Below are 17,004 nucleotides of genomic sequence, written 5' to 3'. Positions count from 1 at the left end.
CCAAACTTGACAGGAATCTACTTGTCCTAAAACAGAACTGAAAAGAAGAGATGTAAATGAAGAAAGAGAGAGCGATAGAAATACAGATTGGAATAGAAGTGTCAGTGAATATTATGAAACAAACCACAGGATTGGGACAACTAAGCATCTGCCTTGGCAAGTTAAGGGTCTTTTTTTCATTATGATCATCTATTATTCTGAGCCTAGGTGTGGTTTGAATAATCAACAAACACACGCCCACACGGGGAACGATTTGAAATCGGGCACAAGGAATTTCACACAGCACAGGTCCGGAACTGTCTCGCCCAACCTCCCTGAAATACATCCAGGACTGCCGGCGGTGGTGCCGTTGTGCCGCCGTCGTGCCTCGGGGGGGCAAAGGTCAGAGGGGAAGGGAAGGAAGTCAAAAGATGAAACGTGAATTAAACTCAGAAACAACCCCTCCTTCCCCCGCCTGTGAACATTTGTGTCTGAGGCGCTGCAAATAGACGTCTGCACAGATACACCGCCGCTTTCTCAGCAACTGCGTTTCCGCAGAAGAGCAAAGTGTTTGGATTCTGAGTGAACATAGGTCAGTGTGCTTCAAGCTGTCATTACCGTGTCTCTCTGTAAGCGGACGTTTTCCCATTTCCTGTGGCAGGCTCCTTACATGAAAGGACAGTAAATGCTATTTTTCTTTTCTTTGTCAGCAATGACATTTTTTCGTGCGAAGCCACAAGAGGGAAGAAGAAGGGGCCTCAGTATTTCTTTAAATGACTAAAATATGTACACACATTATGCACATTAGTGGAAAAAAGCTTTCGGACACCCTTAAAACTTAACTAAATCCAAATGACGAGCTATTTCTCAAAATGTTTGGCTGCATCAAACAAGTTACTTTTGTTGTTGTTGATGTTGTTTTTTTGTTGATGAGAAAAAAATGTAGAAAACTAACTTCTTGTAGTTGTTGTACTCTTACAAGAGCCTGTGCAGCATGTGTGGGTCAATGTTGGCAGTGGCGCTAAAATAAACCGTGCGTGGTGACTGAAGACTGGTCCTTTGGGTCAACACAATACATCATAAACGCACGAGGTGTCCAAAAACTTATTTCCACCACAGTTGTTTTACTTCAGAACCTTAACCGTGGCGGCCTCCTCTGTCCCCCACCCCCCACCCCCGTTCCCACCACCAGTGTCGGAGGAAGTGGAGCCGAGCTCCCTCACCCTCTCCTCCACCATCCGCTCGTCCGACAGGCAGACCATGAGCAACGTGGTGGAGCGCGCCTGCTGCCGCGACTACCAGCGCCTGGGTCTGGGCACGCTCAGCAACAGCCTGACGCGCTCCAAGAACGAGCCCTTCAGGATCTCCACCGTCAACCGCATGTACACCGTCTGCAGGAGGTGAGACAGAGAGCTTCCACACCGACCCCTCCCTGTCTGTGTGTGCGCGCGTGCGTGTGCACACACGTGTGTGTAGAAGAGAATGCCTTTATTAATCCCACATTTGGAAAATTTACATAAGTACAGCATCAACAATAGGAATATAATAATATATGTATATACAGGTGCTACCCAGAAAATTAGAATATCCAGAAAAGGTTGTTGTACTTCTGCATTTCTGCAAAACCACATATTTACTGTACATCTTATGGACAGTTGGACTATTCATATCTTATCTACATTATTTTGATAGAATTTACACTATATTGTGTGTGTGTGTGTGTGTGTGTGTGTGTGTGTGTGTGTGTGTGTGTGTGTGTGCGTGCGCTCCCCACAGCTACCCGGGCCTGCTGATCGTGCCTCAGAGCATCCCGGACACGACCATCCAGAGGATCAGCCGCTGCTACCGACAGAATCGCTTCCCCGTCGTCTGCTGGAGGAACTCGCGGACCAAGGCTGTCCTGCTGCGCTCTGCGGGCCTCCACGCTAAGGGAGTGGTGGGCTTCTTCAAGTCGCCAAACGCCCCTACTGCAGGTAAATTAAAAAAAAACTGAATTTATTTCAGAATATTAACGCAGGATGTAAAGGTATTATCTTTTTTTTTTGTTGTAGTGATGTTGGTAGGCCCTGTTTTTTGTTTATTGAACTACAAAGAAGAGCTCAGTGTATTACCCATAATCCTTTGGGCTCGGATTGCGTTCTCAGATCTGGAAGTGCAGTGTAATTAATTGATGCGTTGGAGGATTTTGACTTCCCCATTTTATGCACATACTGTGATGTCCATTGTTCAATTTTTCTTTTTTTTAGTATGAAGCTTGAGGCTTTTTATTCACCTAGAAAATATTAATAATAATATTGACAAATAATAAAAATAGGGCTGTCAAACAATTTTGTTAATTGGAATTATTTAAAATTGTAAATTTAAAATTTGTGTCCTCAACTAAACCACCAAGATTGGTTCGTCCCCTAAGAGGTATCCAGGTTTGCGTGCACAGGTCACCGTAGTTCATTGGCAAGCTCGGGAGAGGGGGGTCGAGCGAATGAGCGCTGCAATCTAAAATCTGACCACTAGATGGCAGAATTGCATAACCACCACTGATGTTAGCAGGATGCAGCGTCGAAACGTAGAAAAAAAAAAGGTATTGTGAGTTTGTCACAAAGGACTTATTTCATTGTGAGGTTTGGTTTCAGGACGTTTATCCTTCTTTCACAGCATTATGTATCTATTATGTGTCTAGCTATCCATCTATCTGTCTATCAGTTCAATAAACTGACAGTATCACCATTCACCTGGTTGTTTTTGCGTTGCGTCTCTGCAGTTCCCTCCCAGGCGGACTCCACCAGCCTGGAGCAGGAGAAATACCTGCAGGCCATCATCAGCTCCATGCCCTCGTACAGCGAGAGCGGCGGCAGGAACACGCTCAGCGGCTTCACCTCCACGCACATGAACACCTCAGGTGCTCACAGCTGTCTAAACTCCCCACCCTCCACCCCCGACCACCCAACCGTTGTCTCACAGCGTTGCTAACTCCGCGCCTCGACCTCTCTCGCAGACTCGTCGGACAAGTTGCGGCAGCCCAAGATCGGAGCGCTGATGAAGCAGGTGATGGGAACCAAGGAGGACGTTCCCGGGACCTTCAGCAGGGGAGGTGAGGTTCCTGTGTGTGTGTGTGTGTGTGTGTGTGTGTGTGTGTGTGTGTGTGTGTGTGTGTGTGTGTGTGTGTGTGTGTGTGTGTGTGTGTGTGAGAGAGAGTGTGTGAGACGCCATCCTCTACGGCGACACGTCTTGTTTAACAGGTCATTTCTGTCATTTGACCTCAGCTCTGGGTCAAAGGGCCAAAGTCATCTCCCTCTCTCAGCCAAAAGTGTCTGGCAAGGCCAGGAGTTCTCCGAGAGGTACAGTCGGCCCCATCCTACCAACCCCCACCCCCCGCCCTCAAACCCCGCCTTCACTCGTCGTGTAACCAATCAGAGCTCTCTCCTGGTAGCAGTCAGTGTGGGGCCTGACGGCGTGCTGTGTCTGCAGACTAACGGCCTTGTCGCCCGCGCTTGTGTTGGCCGGCGAGCTGCATCGTCTGCATGCTTCTGTCGACTTCCTCTTTCTCGTTTCCGGAGTGACTCTTCTTCTTCTTCTTCTTCTTCTTCTTTGTCTTCTTCATCTTCTTCTTCTCTTTCAAATGTCAGCAGAAATCAGAGTCAACTCTTTAATCAGCTGTTTGTAGCAAATCAATACTTTGTAGCTGACTCCGCCCACTTCACCAGCATGGCTGTCCGGTAGGGGCGGACTCTGTCCAAGCAGCACTGTGTCTTGAAATGACTGTTTTGTGATGCGTTTCATCTTTGGATTGTAACAAAGTTGATTGGTTCGTCGGAGAGAACATTTTTTCTTTCTGTTGGTCACCGTTTGTGTGTGTGTGTGTCACGCAGGGAAATGGGGCAGCATCCGAGGCAGCGGGCGTCTAAGTGCCTACAACCCCGACGTGGGGACCCGACTGGCGGGGAAAGAGTCTCCGCAGCCCAACGGAGGCCCCAGCGAGGCGCTCTTCCTCCGCCAACACAAGGCCTACCTCTACATCATCGGAGACAAAGCCCAGCTAAAGGTAAACCGCTCGAGCTCCTCGGATTCCACCCTGAAAGCAGGAAGCTGTCTTCCTCAATCCATCACATAAAGGTTAAGTGGGAAATATTTGGAGATTTTTAAGAAGAAAAAGCCACAAGTGGTCACATTTTAGACTGCAGTGCTCTTTCATTTAAGTTCCCTTATAGTCCCTTTCCTGAGTTTTCCAGGAAACTGGAAGTGTACACCCTGGAAACCTGGATACCTCATCCACCTTCTTTTTTTCCGTTGGTTTACTACTACTACTACCTTTTTTGTTCATGTGTTTATGGGCAGTATTTTAAGCTATTACCAATATAAAAATAATAAATTAAGACAAATTTTAAACTCTGGACCTTTAAAAAAAAACAAAAAACCTTGTGGACCAAGAAGCAATACAGTAAGCGACAGCAACAGACGAGGGTAGCAATTGTTGGGGCGTTGGTTTTAACAGATCTGAGTGGCATTTATTAATTCATTTAGAAAGACAAGAATATTGTTGAAGACTTTTCTCATGTGAAAGTACATTTTTCAATTTACCCAAGACAGACCTTGCCAAATTTTAATGAACACTGTGGACTTTGCTGCCCCCTTTAGTTTGGTTAGTGATGTACATCTACAGTAGAGGAAAAAAGTTTTCAGACGCCCTTAAATATTTTTTACTTAATACAATTTGTGAGTCAATGAAAAGCAATTTTTCTGTCTCAAAAAGTCTGACTGCATCACAAGCAAATGGAAATGATGATGTTGTTTATTGTTCATGAGACAAAATAAAGACACAAAATTCTGTAAAAACATCCAGTTCTGAGCTGGACATCACCATCACTGTGCACGTGCACGAAAATAAACCGGACTTGGAGACTTAAGACCGGTTCTTAGCGTCACACAGCGCATCACAAATGCAATGAAGTGTCCAGAAACTTTTTTCCACCACTGTAGCACTCACTCGTGAATGTCGCTGCACCAGCAGAAGTGCCGTCTGGTTTTTGCTTGTGTTTTTATTTCTTCTTCTCTGTGCTCAGGGAGGGAAGCAGGACTCGTTCCAGCAGTGGGAGGTGGTGCCCATCGAGGTGTGCGACGTGCGGCAGGTGAAGAACAGCTTCAAGAAGCTGATGAAGGCGTGCGTGCCGAGCTCGTCCACCACGGACCCCAGCATGAGCTTCCTGCGCTGCCTGGAGGACTCGGAGTGGATGGCGCTGGTCAGTCAGCAGCACCCCCCCCCCCCCGACCCCCCACCCTCACCACCCCCACCTCCGAGCAGTTAGCTTGTGACGTGACGTCGGGTGCACTGACCTGACCTGCGTGTGTCTGTGTGTGTGTGCAGCTTCACAGGGTGCTGCAGGTGTCTGTCCTGGTGGTGGAGCTCCTGGACACGGGCTCGTCAGTCATGGTCAGCCTGGAGGACGGCTGGGACGTCACCACGCAGGTTTGGATCGGTGTCTCTGCCGCTTGTCCGCACCAACGAGGGTATTTTTTCCAAAGCAAGGTTTTTTTTTTCCTGCCTCTGGTTGTGAAAAAAAAAAAATCCTCGTCCACACCAATGGTGTGATTAAAAAACTATCTCCGTCCACGTGAAACCTCAAAAATCCAGCCCCAAGCAGTGTAATGCACATGCCAAAGCACAAGGTGGCGACATCAGCCCGAACAGGAGGAGTATTTTGGTCAGACACAAGGCTGGAAATTCATAGAATAGAACAGAATAGAATAGAATAGAATAGAATAGAATGCCTGCATAATTACAGTAGCATATTCAGCACAAAGAGAAGAAAAGAAAATGAATTGAAAAGAAATAAATAGATAAAGTAAAATAAAACAAACGTACATACATATGGACAATTGGATTATATAGAAATTATTTTCATAACTCAATAAGTGTTCATAAATGGGCATTTTATTGCAGCGGTAAGTGAAAATGCAGTGATTTAGAAATGATGGCAATGGCAATCTTTAACGTGGAGTTACGCTCACTCTAACACACGAGTACAACAAAATTCAACAAAAGTCATGTCAACCACTGTGGTGATGTGTGTGCGAAAAGGCCGAACCGTGCAGAGAAACACACGGTTAAAAAGAAATCCCCTTGTTGGTGTCGACGGCCCCTTCAGAGTGGTTTTCCCTCCTGAAAGACGCAGCTTGACGCCGCTTCTCTGCATGCCTGCAGGTGGTGTCTCTGGTGCAGCTGCTGTCGGACCCCTACTACAGGACCTTCGACGGCTTCCGGCTGCTGGTGGAGAAGGAGTGGCTGTCGTTCGGGCACAGATTCAGCCACCGGGGGGCGCAGACGCTGGGCAGCCAGAGCAGCGGCTTCACCCCCGTCTTCCTGCAGTTCCTGGACTGTGTCCACCAGGTGGGGCTCACGGTCTTTGAGTTTCAAATGATGTTCCACTATTCTTTTATTACAGGCATATATGTTTCAGCGATCTTCTTCATCAGAGTGTCACGTGACACTCTGACGAAGGCGTAAGTAGATCGCCTTCAAATTAAGAGCTTCTTCAAATTAAGATTTATCTTTGACGCTCAAAGTAAAAGAAACTGGTCTGTGTTTATTGAACCCTGTTTGTCCCTCTCCCCCCATCCTCAGATCCACCTGCAGTTCCCCATGGAGTTCGAGTTCAGCCAGTACTACCTGAAGTTCTTGGCCTACCACTACGTGTCCAACCGCTTCCGCACCTTCCTGCTCGACTCCGACTACGAACGCATCGAGCTGGGTACGGCCGCCGCTGCCACCGCCGCCGCCGCCGCTCCCAACGAAGCCACGGCACCGGATCTTGCTTACAAGCTGTGTTTGTGCGTGCAGGGGTGCTGTATGAAGAGAAGGGCGAGAGGAAAAGCCCGCAGGTGTGCAAGTCGGTGTGGGACTACATTGACAGGCTCAGCAAGAAAACCCCCATCTTCTTCAACTACATGTTTTCTCCTGAGGACGAGGAGGTGAGGCCTTGATTGCACTGGTAGTGACCAGTCCTGTACAGAGCTGGGAATGTTAGTACATGCGCACAGTAGCTGGGTTTCAGTCTCGCCGTTACGATGGCGCACGAAGGTGGTGCAGATTCAGACAGAGGGCAGGAAGTAGAAATGGAGTCCATGGAGGAAACTGTTCAAGATGTCTGCATTGTTCGGATTTAGAGCCCGATTCAAGATGTCAAAAACCCAGTTAGCTAGCTAGCTAGCGTACCTCTGATAAAGTGGTCGCTGCAGACAGACTAGCATTAGTATTAGCAGACTCCACTCCTCCCGACCACGGACGAAGGGTTGAAATCCACTTTTTACTGCGTTGTTCTGTGAACTTTTTACACTTCTCACCTTTGTGAACAACATCAACCTTTGGAAGCAGAAAAAAAACGCTTTTACGATGATTACAATATTCCTGAGGTGCGCTGATTTATCTCAAAATAGCCTTTTACCCCAATAAATAATTCAAATAATCCCCCAAAAAAACCCTGAGGACAGTTAAAACTGTTTGGCTCCTCCCACTTTAGCAGCAGATGCGCTAATTTAATCCATCTCCAAACACGTGTAGCCACCTTTAGCTGGCACCACGTGATACTGCAGTAAGCAGTGGGTGGAGCCTGAAAATTCCTTGTGGTGGCCACAGGGTGAGGTCATCACTCACATGAGGGGGGGCAATAAGTAGATACCTGAAATGTCTACATGACATTTTTTTTATTCTAGCTTTACCATAGTTTTTTTATATTTCTTAAATGTTTTCAGGGTCAGACTGTTACTACTCTGATGAATTAGAGGACAGCAAATCTTCGAACGTTAATGTTAATAGTAAACCTATATGAGCTTGTTCCTACTGTCCTTGGATCAGGGTTAGTGTTGCATTAAAATACTTCTTTGAGTGTCAAAATCCAGCTGAATAATCAAGTCAAGACACGTACATTATTCCTATGAAATACATACATGCATTAATACATATTTAAAAAGACACTGTACATCAATCAACAAAGACATGACTTGAGATGCTGTAGTGTGGAAGTGTGATGGCCTTTTGTTAAATTACCCCCCCACTACCGCTGGCCACGGCTTAGCTCCGCCCCCTGACACTGACCCCTGGTGGCACGGAGGAGAACAACTCTCCAAACAAAGGAATGAAACAGCACTCGCAACAATTCCAAGTGTATTTGGAGATTGTGACTGAAGTGACTGTGGCTGCAGGTGCTGCGTCCGTACACCTTCATCTCCAACCTGAAGGTGTGGGACTTCTACGTGGAGGAAACCCTCTCGGAGGGGCCGTCCTACGACTGGGAGCTGAGGGGCCGGCCGGAGCGCCTGGCCGAGGAGGCGCCTGAGAAGGCGGACGGCGGCGCCGGGCCCAAGTCGCGGCGGCGCATCGTGTGGCCGTGCTGCGACAGCCTCAGCAAGGCGGCGCCCGACGCCATCACCAAGCTGCTGCAGGACCTGCAGGGTCTGGAGGCCGAGCTGGGCCAGACGTCGGAGAAGTGGAAGGACACGTGGGACAAGATCAAGACGGCGCAGAGGGTCGAGAGCAAACTGGAAAGCAAGGTGGGACGGCTTTGGGTGGCGAAGCGACTTTCCCAACTGTTTCAAGGTGCAGTGTGTCATTTGGAGATTCTGAAGAAGAAACGGGGACATCAAGTGGTTACATTTTAGATTGCAGCATCTTTCACCCTCCCTCCTCCTCCTGAGTTTGCCAGTGAACTACGGTGGCCTTCGCATACAAACCCGAATATCTCTTCCACCGTCTTCTTCATTGTTATTTTGAGGGCATGAGTGTTCACCCTAAATACCAAACGCGCTGTCAGGCGGCTGGATTGTCCACACCAGGCTTCCTTAGAAATTTGGCGGTGCCAGATGGCAGCTAACTATACATGGAGGAGAGCCTGAGCAGCTGCACTCAATAAAATCATTTTTATAGTTTGTGCAGAACCTCCAGAAAAGCCTGAGTGTGTTTGTCTTGATGGATTGCTTCCACCTGCTGAAGCTCCTCTCCCTGTCCTGCCCTCCCTCTGCCCTCCCTCTGCCCTTCCTCTGCCCTCCCTCTGCCCTCCCTCTGCCCTCCCTCTGCCCTTCCTCTGCCCTCCCTCTGCCCTCTGCCCTCCCTCTGCCCTCTGCCCTCCCTCTGCCCTTCCTCTGCCCTCCCTCTGCCCTCTGCCCTTCCTCTGCCCTCCCTCTGCCCTCTGCCCTCCCTCTGCCCTCTGCCCTCCCTCTGCCCTTCCTCTGCCCTCCCTCTGCCCTCTGCCCTTCCTCTGCCCTCCCTCTGCCCTCCGCCCTCCCTCTGCCCTCCCTCTGCCCTCCCTCTGCCCTCCCTCTGCCCTCCCTCTGCCCTTCCTCTGCCCTCCCTCTGCCCTCTGCCCTCTGCCCTCTGCCCTCCCTCTGCCCTTCCTCTGCCCTCCCTCTGCCCTCTGCCCTCCCTCTGCCCTTCCTCTGCCCTCCCTCTGCCCTCTGCCCTTCCTCTGCCCTCCCTCTGCCCTCCCTCTGCCCTCCCTCTGCCCTCCCTCTGCCCTCCCTCTGCCCTTCCTCTGCCCTCCCTCTGCCCTTCCTCTGCCCTCTGCCCTTCCTCTGCCCTCTGCCCTCTGCCCTCCCTCTGCCCTTCCTCTGCCCTCCCTCTGCCCTCTGCCCTTCCTCTGCCCTCCCTCTGCCCTCCGCCCTCCCTCTGCCCTCCCTCTGCCCTCTGCCCTCCCTCTGCCCCGCAGCCGTCGTTCTCCAGCTCCCTGCTGATGTCGTCCAACCTGAGCCACCAGCGCCGCTCCCAGGGCGTCTACCTGCAGGAGACGGGCGCGGGCTCCTCCATCAACCTGGCGCTGGAGTGCGAGGCCAGCGCCACCTCCACGCCCGTCGCCGGGCGCACCAGCACCAGCACGCTGTACAACCAGTTCCGCAGCACCGAGAGCGAGAACAGGTCAGAGGTCACCACAGGTGGCAACATGATTCACATTCTGTACTTCAGTAAAAGTACAGATACTTATACCTGTGTGTGTGTGTGTGTGTGTGTGTGTGTGTGTGTGTGTGTGTCTGTGTCTGTGTGTCTGTGTGTGTGTGTTTGTGTGTGTGTGTGTATATAGATATATATAGATATAGATATAAATATAAATATATACCGATACCAGTATTGGCAGTATTGGGTATCAGCGCCGATTCTACTTGTCAGCGGCTGTTTGTGGCTGAGGTTATTTCTGCTTTTCCTGCACCCCCACTCACCACCCCTCCCTCCCTCTCTCCTCCCCCCCCTCTTACAGGAGTTTTGAAGGCATTCTGTACAAGAAAGGGGCCTTGTTGAAACCGTGGAAGCCGCGCTGGTTCGTACTGGACAAGACCAAGCATCAGGTCGGCAACCACCGCAGCCAAATCCAACCGGCCAGCCGTTGAAACCCAACTCTGTCTCACGGCGGTCTTGTCCCTCCACCTCTCACCCTCACAGCTGAGATACTACGAGAGCCGCCAGGACAAGGAGTGCAAGGGGGTGATCGAGCTGGCCGAGGTGGAGTCCGTCACCCCGGGGACGCCGGCCATGGGGGCGCCCAAGAACGTCGACGAGAAAGCCTTCTTCGATGTGAGTGGCTGCCCGTCCTGTGTGTTTAGCGGTAGAGTTGCGTCCGCTGAGTTGGAACCCGTGACAGAACGCGAGTATTACTGTCACCACCAAGTGACCGTCCGTTTAGCCGGTGTAGGTGGATTCCCACCCTGTAGTTCTGCGCCTGTCTGTCTACCTATCTATCAATGCATGCGTCAACTGTCTGGCCGAGTTTCCATTACAGTTCTTCACAAAATAAAAGCGATATTTATAAAATTTCGATAAAGTACACTTGCGATTTGCAGGCGTTTGCGATGAATGAATGAATGAATGAATGGTGTGAAGCGCATAAGCCGTAATTGTTTAGGTTTCTTTGCTGTCAAGAATGGTTGTTGTGTTTTTCTCTTTGATTAATTGTAAAGAAATATTCCGTTTCCTCCTCCGTCCAATCATAACGCGCCATTTTCACTTGGAGTGAACTGGTCACGTGACCACCGTACGTCACTTCCGGTGACGCGTAAATTCAAAAAGGTGCTTCCATGATACTTTTGCGCTATACCGCTATATCAATACATCGTGCGAGTGTAAAAACCTTTTAGCAATATCTGAGAGGTTTTTCAAAATGTAGCCGTTTCCATTCCAGTCTTTTATTGCGATATTTAGGTTTTGCGCAATTCTAGGCGTAATGGAAACGCAGCTACTATCTCTGTATTTAACCGTCTGTCTCTCCGTCACTGTTTCATCCATCTACCGATCTACACAGTAGACATCTGTCTATTCATCCCACAGTGTATTTGCCACTCTCTTATTTATTATTATTATTATTATCATTATTATTATCATTATTATTATTATTATCATTATTATTATTATTATTATTATTATTATCATTATCATTATCATTATTATTATCATTATTATTATCATTATTATTATTATTATTATCATTATCATTATCATTATTATTATCATTATTATTATTATTATTATTATTATTATCATTATCATTATCATTATTATTATCATTATTATTATCATTATCATTATCATTATTATTATTATCATTATCATTATCATTATTATTATTATTATCATTATCATTATTATTATTATTATTATTATTATTATTATTATCATTATTATTATTATTATTATCATTATTATTATTATGAACTGCTGCTGGTGATTTTCTCATTCATTTGTTTGTTTCCGCCTTTCAGCTCAAGACGACCAAGCGGGTGTACAACTTCTGCGCCCAGGACAGCCACAACGCTCAGCTGTGGATGGACAGCGTCCAGAGCTGCCTGTCGGACGCCTAGAGCGCCACCGCCAGGGGAGTGCGGGAAGGGAACCGAAGCAGAAGGGGGGTGGGAGGGGAGCAAAAAGTGCCGCTTGAATGGAGGGCGGGTGGCCGGGGGGGAAGGGGGCCTTTCAACCACTCTGCGCTCGCTTCCAGCGTCCCACTGATGACTCTCGCGTCGCAAACCTTTCAGTGTTTTTGTTATAAAAAGAAAAACGAAGAAAAAAAAAAAAAACCCTCGGAAGAAAACCACTCGCCGCCGTCTCGCACACTCTCGCTCTGACAGCCTCGGCCACTGGGGGGCGCCGCGTGGGTGAACGAATGAACGAGCGCATGCGGCATATTTAACGGAGAAAAGAAAAGGAGAAGCGCGGTGTCCCACGGACATCCATCCATCCATCCATCCATCCAGACCCTCCCTCCCACCTGTCAATCGCAAAGCCCCGCCCCCGCCACCACCTTTGTGCGCGACACTCCGGGGGAGGAATGACGGAGGGAACTGCGGGCGGCACGACGGGCTCGGCTCTCTCGAGGAAGGAGCCCAAAAAAAAAAAAAGAACGAAAAAACCACACATGGACCGCTGGGTTGAAGGACCAAAAATGAAAAAATTTAAATATGAAAACAAAAAACCCCACACACAGCAGCAGCAGCAGCAGCAGCAGCAGCAGCAGCAACTGCTTCAACGGTCGATGAAGGATTCTGCCCTTGAGTTGTCTTTTTTTTTTTCCCCTGCCAGAAAAAAGAAGCGAGAGGGAAAGTGGGGGATGGCGGAGGAGACATACTGTGAAAGACGAGAGCAGCCGGTCGGAGCTTCTCACCGAGAGTGTTTACAACGCTGAAGCAACCCCCACCACCACCACCACACACACACACACACACACACACACACACACACACACACCTGTTTGCTTTTAATCCACACAACCACGATGTCAGGTTGAGAATTTGAAGGGAAAAGAGGGGGATTTATTTTGTCTTTTTTCTCCCCCACAGCCAATGTCTGTGAAACCATGGGCGATCAAGAACAGGTGCGGTGGGGGGTGGGATACTAAAAGAACAGATTGGTATTATGGGATGTTTTGGAGAGACTGCCGTTATTTCATCATTATTATTATTATTAGAATAATGATAATTATTATTATCATCATTACTGTTAATTGACCTGCCACCAGGGGGGAGGGGGGTTGGAATCAACACCCGCAGCTAACAGCGGGCTAATGTTGCTAAAGTCAGGGCCGCATTGCCACTTCTTCGCCCAAGTGGTTCGCAAAGGCTAAAGAAACACAGACGTTATCATCACAATATCCTGTCTGAGTCTCGGCTAATGGGGGGGGGGGGAGGGAGTCAGGGAAAAACCATCAGCCTTGTACCACAAGTGATTTATAGTCAACTTTGAAGGAAGACAGGATTCTTTAGATTGGTGAAAGACCCGCAGTAGTAGCTGGAACGTTCTTCTTCCGTTAGCGCAGCAGGCCTGGGGAAGGTCCGCCTGAGGTCTGAGAGCAGCTCACATCAAAACACACACATTGGTATGTTTTCAGTTCAGCACCTTTCACCGGCGGAGCTGAAGATGGAACTCGCACACATTTGTTTGATATGCCCTTATACTTCTTCTTCTTCGTCTTCATTGGTCGGTGGTTTGTCAGACTGTTGCCCTCCCACACACACAAACACGCCTGCGTTCACACAAACCACTTGGACCTACACATTTTTTTTTTTTTTTCGTTTTTTCCCCCACGCCAGAGCCCTGTCATGTAAAAAGGTTCTACTGCTGTCTTTGTTGGACATAAAAATTGAAATTGTAGATTATTTTTTTTCGTGCGCGTCTAATAACCTTGTATATACTACTCCAGATTTGTATGTAACGTTTACGTTTAGTAATTTATTTAACTTGTCTCCTCAAGTAAGAAAACGTTTCTCAACCACCACTTTTAATTTTAAATTAGGAATTCAATGTGCCATTTTTGTTCATTTCTGTATTAATGTGACTAATGCTTTTTTATGTAAAAGTAAACCCTCGATGTCTGTTTTTTTTGTTTTGTTTTTATGTTTTTTTGTAAACACGGTTGTCCTCACTCAACACCCAACTGTTCACGCAGGACTGGAAAAATAAACTGTATCAGCGGGGTGAGGAAGCCCCTGGGCTAGTTTTTTTAAAGACCGGTTGGATTCATTTTATTTTTAATTTTCTCTTTCCTGTGTTGCTCACCCACTGTGGTCGGATGCTCGCAGATGAAGGTTACAGTCACAATCAATTTTAAACTCGCAGGTGTGCGTCCGGTGCCGGGTTCTGCTGCCGTGAAGGGGACTGTGTTGACTTGATGTGGGCTGCGAGGCGTCTCTGCTGGTATTTTTCACTGAGTCAAAGCTCACACGTTCACGCTGTGCTTGCATTTATTTTGTGACCAAGCTTTACAAATCAGCCTTAAAAGAAAGTGAGGTTTCACTGCCCTCTGGTGGCGACAAGAAGTGCTGCATATAAAAGCGCAGCGGCGGCTGTTTTGTGAACGCGTCGCCGTTTTTGTGCTACAACTACAGCGGCTTTCTAACAGGAGTGAGTTTAGTTTGTTTTAAAGAACTGAATAACAAAATTAATTTTCATATCGTGATGACGTTGACACGGTTTCCTCACCTTTAGCTAAAGCTAAACCAAGCTGTACGGTTGTTGTTGTTGTTGTTTTCCCTCTTTGTTATTGGTGTCATTAGAGCCCGCAGGTGTTGCAGCCACACGGTTGGAATAAATGAGGATTTTAAGAAACACATGGAACCCGGCAGGATTTGGAACCTGCATCAGTAACTTAAAGACTGTTTTTGTGACTGTAGTCTCCATCATTTCATCTCTTCACGGCACATCACTCACTTCCTCTGTGGTAACTGCACCAGACATCAGCCTCATCAACACATCAACGTGGCATAATCCTTCTATTTATTACGAATTTTTTTTTCTTTTTTTTTTTTTTTTCTTTTTTTTTTAGAAATGAATTCCTGAGCCGGGTTATGTTGTAAATCATGTCAGTATAGTTTTTAGAATACAAATAAAAACTGTGGGTTTAAATGTTCGGCGAGACTCAGTGCCGTTTGTGACGTCAACTACAAGTATGCAACAAGAAAACTGCGGGATGAGACAAGAGTCCCTATAAATACAGTACACATATACAAATACAGAATGTATACATAAATGTAAATTAGGACATACCAAAGGACAAGGGACAAAAATATTTAATAGGGTTAAGTAAATAAGCATTATTTTTATTTATTTTTATTTTTTAAGTTTCAAAGAGTTTCGAATTGCAACTGTGCAAAGTTCGGGGCTGACTGAATTTTTTTGACGGTAGATAAAAAGGTTAGAGTACAGAATTACAAAATTTATAACAAATTCTAATGCGTAATCTTGAGGAAAACTAATATTTAAAAAGTCTTTAAAACTGAGAGGGGTGTCTTAAGATTTCGGAGGAAGTGTGAAAATGTATGTTTGCCCAGAATATTTTGGAAACAGGACATTCAACAAAAAAAAAAAAGTTTCAATTCCATGGCTACAAAAAGAGCGAGCTGGGTCAGTGTCCAAAACGTTTTGCAATAAAGCCGTTTACTCTGAGGGGTTAGAGGCTAATTCTGCCTACTTCCTGGCTACGTCACTTCTCTCACCTGCGGACCCTGATGTCACGTGGTCTGAATTTATCGTAACGTCATGAAGTTCTGCAAACGTTTCCACGCATTAGCACTGATTCGAATCAGATTTATCATAGTTATTTTAAAGGCCTGATTCAAAGGGGGCGGGGGGGGATTAAAAATTAACAAACCTCGTCTTTTTCTCTTACATTTCTCTTTTAGCATCAGAGAGACTTGGTTGGGACTTAAAACTGAGAAGACTGAATCTGTAGCAAAACCTCAATATAATTGCACAGGTTTTTTTCAATTGCTTTAATTGCTTGCCTTTTGTTTTGAATTTGTGACTAAAAAAATAAAAATAATAAATGTATACGGTTACTGTGAAAATAATTACTTGAAAAAGTGCTCTACCTCAAGAAAGAAGTTCATTTTTTTTCTTTAAATAAAAAGAAACATTTTTGCACTAAAATCTCTGTGGTTGCTATTATCGAAAATAGTATCGAACATATAAAACCAGTATCGGGAAAACACTAGCTGGAACCTTCTACCAAGGCCTGCATCTGCCAAGTCAACAGCAAAGAAGGTGAGAAAGGCAGTGAATGAGCAGAACCTGATGGCACTGGATCCACCAGCCTGGTCATGGCAGAGGAAGCCTGTCACTTCTGAGGCAACCAAAAAGCTTCCCTGTATAAAGACCCCACAAAGACACCGTCAACACAACTAGTTGTGCAGCTCTCATCACACTTGATGATTAATTAATGGGGTAAGTTTTTCTTCATACAAATATACCAACAATGTGAAGGACAGACAAATTCACTTTAATTTTTGTAGTTAGTTTTATTTTCAGTGCAGAGAGTAAACATTAGTAAAGGCTCAAATATTCATCATAAGAATACTACTATTCTTATTGCAGCCACATGAATTTAAATTCACATCTGCAGGTCTTGTCGCAGCATTTCCGCTTCACTTCCAGTTGGGGGGCCAAGTTCCCTTGATTAGCATCAACACCGACACCTGAGTTGACTCATTTGTTTCCTTGACTTGAAAGAAACATCTCCTGCGTGCCCTGGGACGCATCATCACTGATGTATCCTGGGCTCATCGGGTATTTCGGCTGTCGCAACATCAGACAGCCTCTCCCAGGCGACCCAGCTGGAGGTGATCAGGCCCCGACTTGCGTCCCAGTAGCAACCCACTGTTCTGCCCTCCTCAGCCACAGCCACCTCGCGGCTTCCTCTGCACCTTGGATGGCCCTCTTCTTGTCTGCTCCTGTGACGCCCAAACGGCCTAGGACTTTCCAGAGGGAGCGTCCTGCAAAGCCTCGACAGCCGACATCTACAGGCTTGTAGGATTTCTTCCACCCCCTGCCCCTACGCTCCTCCACCAGCTCCTGATACTTGGCACATTTCCTTTCATTGGCTTCCTCGATCCGTTCTTCCCAGGGCACTGTAAGTTCCAGTATGGTCAGATATCTGGAAGCCTCAGAGGAGACCATCATGTCTGGCCAGAGAGATGTTGTCGCTATGTGCTGGGGGAACCTCAGCGGTTTTCCAAGGTCAACGTGCTGCTGCCAATCAGAGGCAGTGTGGAGGAGGCCTGTTGAGG

The 17,004-nt window shown here is 47.1% G+C and overlaps 1 protein-coding gene across 9 annotated transcripts in view; it reads left to right on the top strand.

Annotated features, from left to right (window-relative positions):
- sbf1 (SET binding factor 1) overlaps positions 1-11,822 on the top strand; it is a 63,591-nt gene extending 51,769 nt beyond the window's left edge. For 6 of the 9 annotated variants that reach the window (XM_076012015.1, XM_076012014.1, XM_076012017.1 and 3 more), the window contains 16 exons: positions 1,172-1,379; positions 1,756-1,952; positions 2,738-2,875; positions 2,972-3,067; positions 3,216-3,314; positions 3,846-4,018; positions 5,037-5,213; positions 5,339-5,440; positions 6,176-6,361; positions 6,596-6,722; positions 6,812-6,942; positions 8,173-8,520; positions 9,672-9,877; positions 10,215-10,302; positions 10,397-10,528; positions 11,710-11,822. In XM_076012015.1, coding sequence (XP_075868130.1) covers positions 1,172-1,379; positions 1,756-1,952; positions 2,738-2,875; positions 2,972-3,067; positions 3,216-3,314; positions 3,846-4,018; positions 5,037-5,213; positions 5,339-5,440; positions 6,176-6,361; positions 6,596-6,722; positions 6,812-6,942; positions 8,173-8,520; positions 9,672-9,877; positions 10,215-10,302; positions 10,397-10,528; positions 11,710-11,808 — 2,507 coding nt within the window. In that variant the 3' untranslated portion in view covers positions 11,809-11,822. The remainder of the gene's footprint in view (positions 1-1,171; positions 1,380-1,755; positions 1,953-2,737; positions 2,876-2,971; positions 3,068-3,215; positions 3,315-3,845; positions 4,019-5,036; positions 5,214-5,338; positions 5,441-6,175; positions 6,362-6,595; positions 6,723-6,811; positions 6,943-8,172; positions 8,521-9,671; positions 9,878-10,214; positions 10,303-10,396; positions 10,529-11,709) is intronic. The other 3 variants (XM_076012016.1, XM_076012022.1, XM_076012019.1) reach the window with 2 other exon arrangements.
- The last annotated feature ends 5,182 nt before the right edge of the window (positions 11,823-17,004 follow it).

This window comes from Nelusetta ayraudi, unplaced genomic scaffold, assembly GCF_046127955.1.
Source record: "Nelusetta ayraudi isolate G7.1 ecotype Tasmania unplaced genomic scaffold, CSIRO-AGI_Nayr_v1 ptg000135l, whole genome shotgun sequence".
Taxonomy (NCBI): Eukaryota; Metazoa; Chordata; class Actinopteri; order Tetraodontiformes; family Monacanthidae; genus Nelusetta; species Nelusetta ayraudi.
Note: the sequence above shows the minus strand (reverse complement) of the source record. Positions and strands in the feature narration are given on the sequence as shown.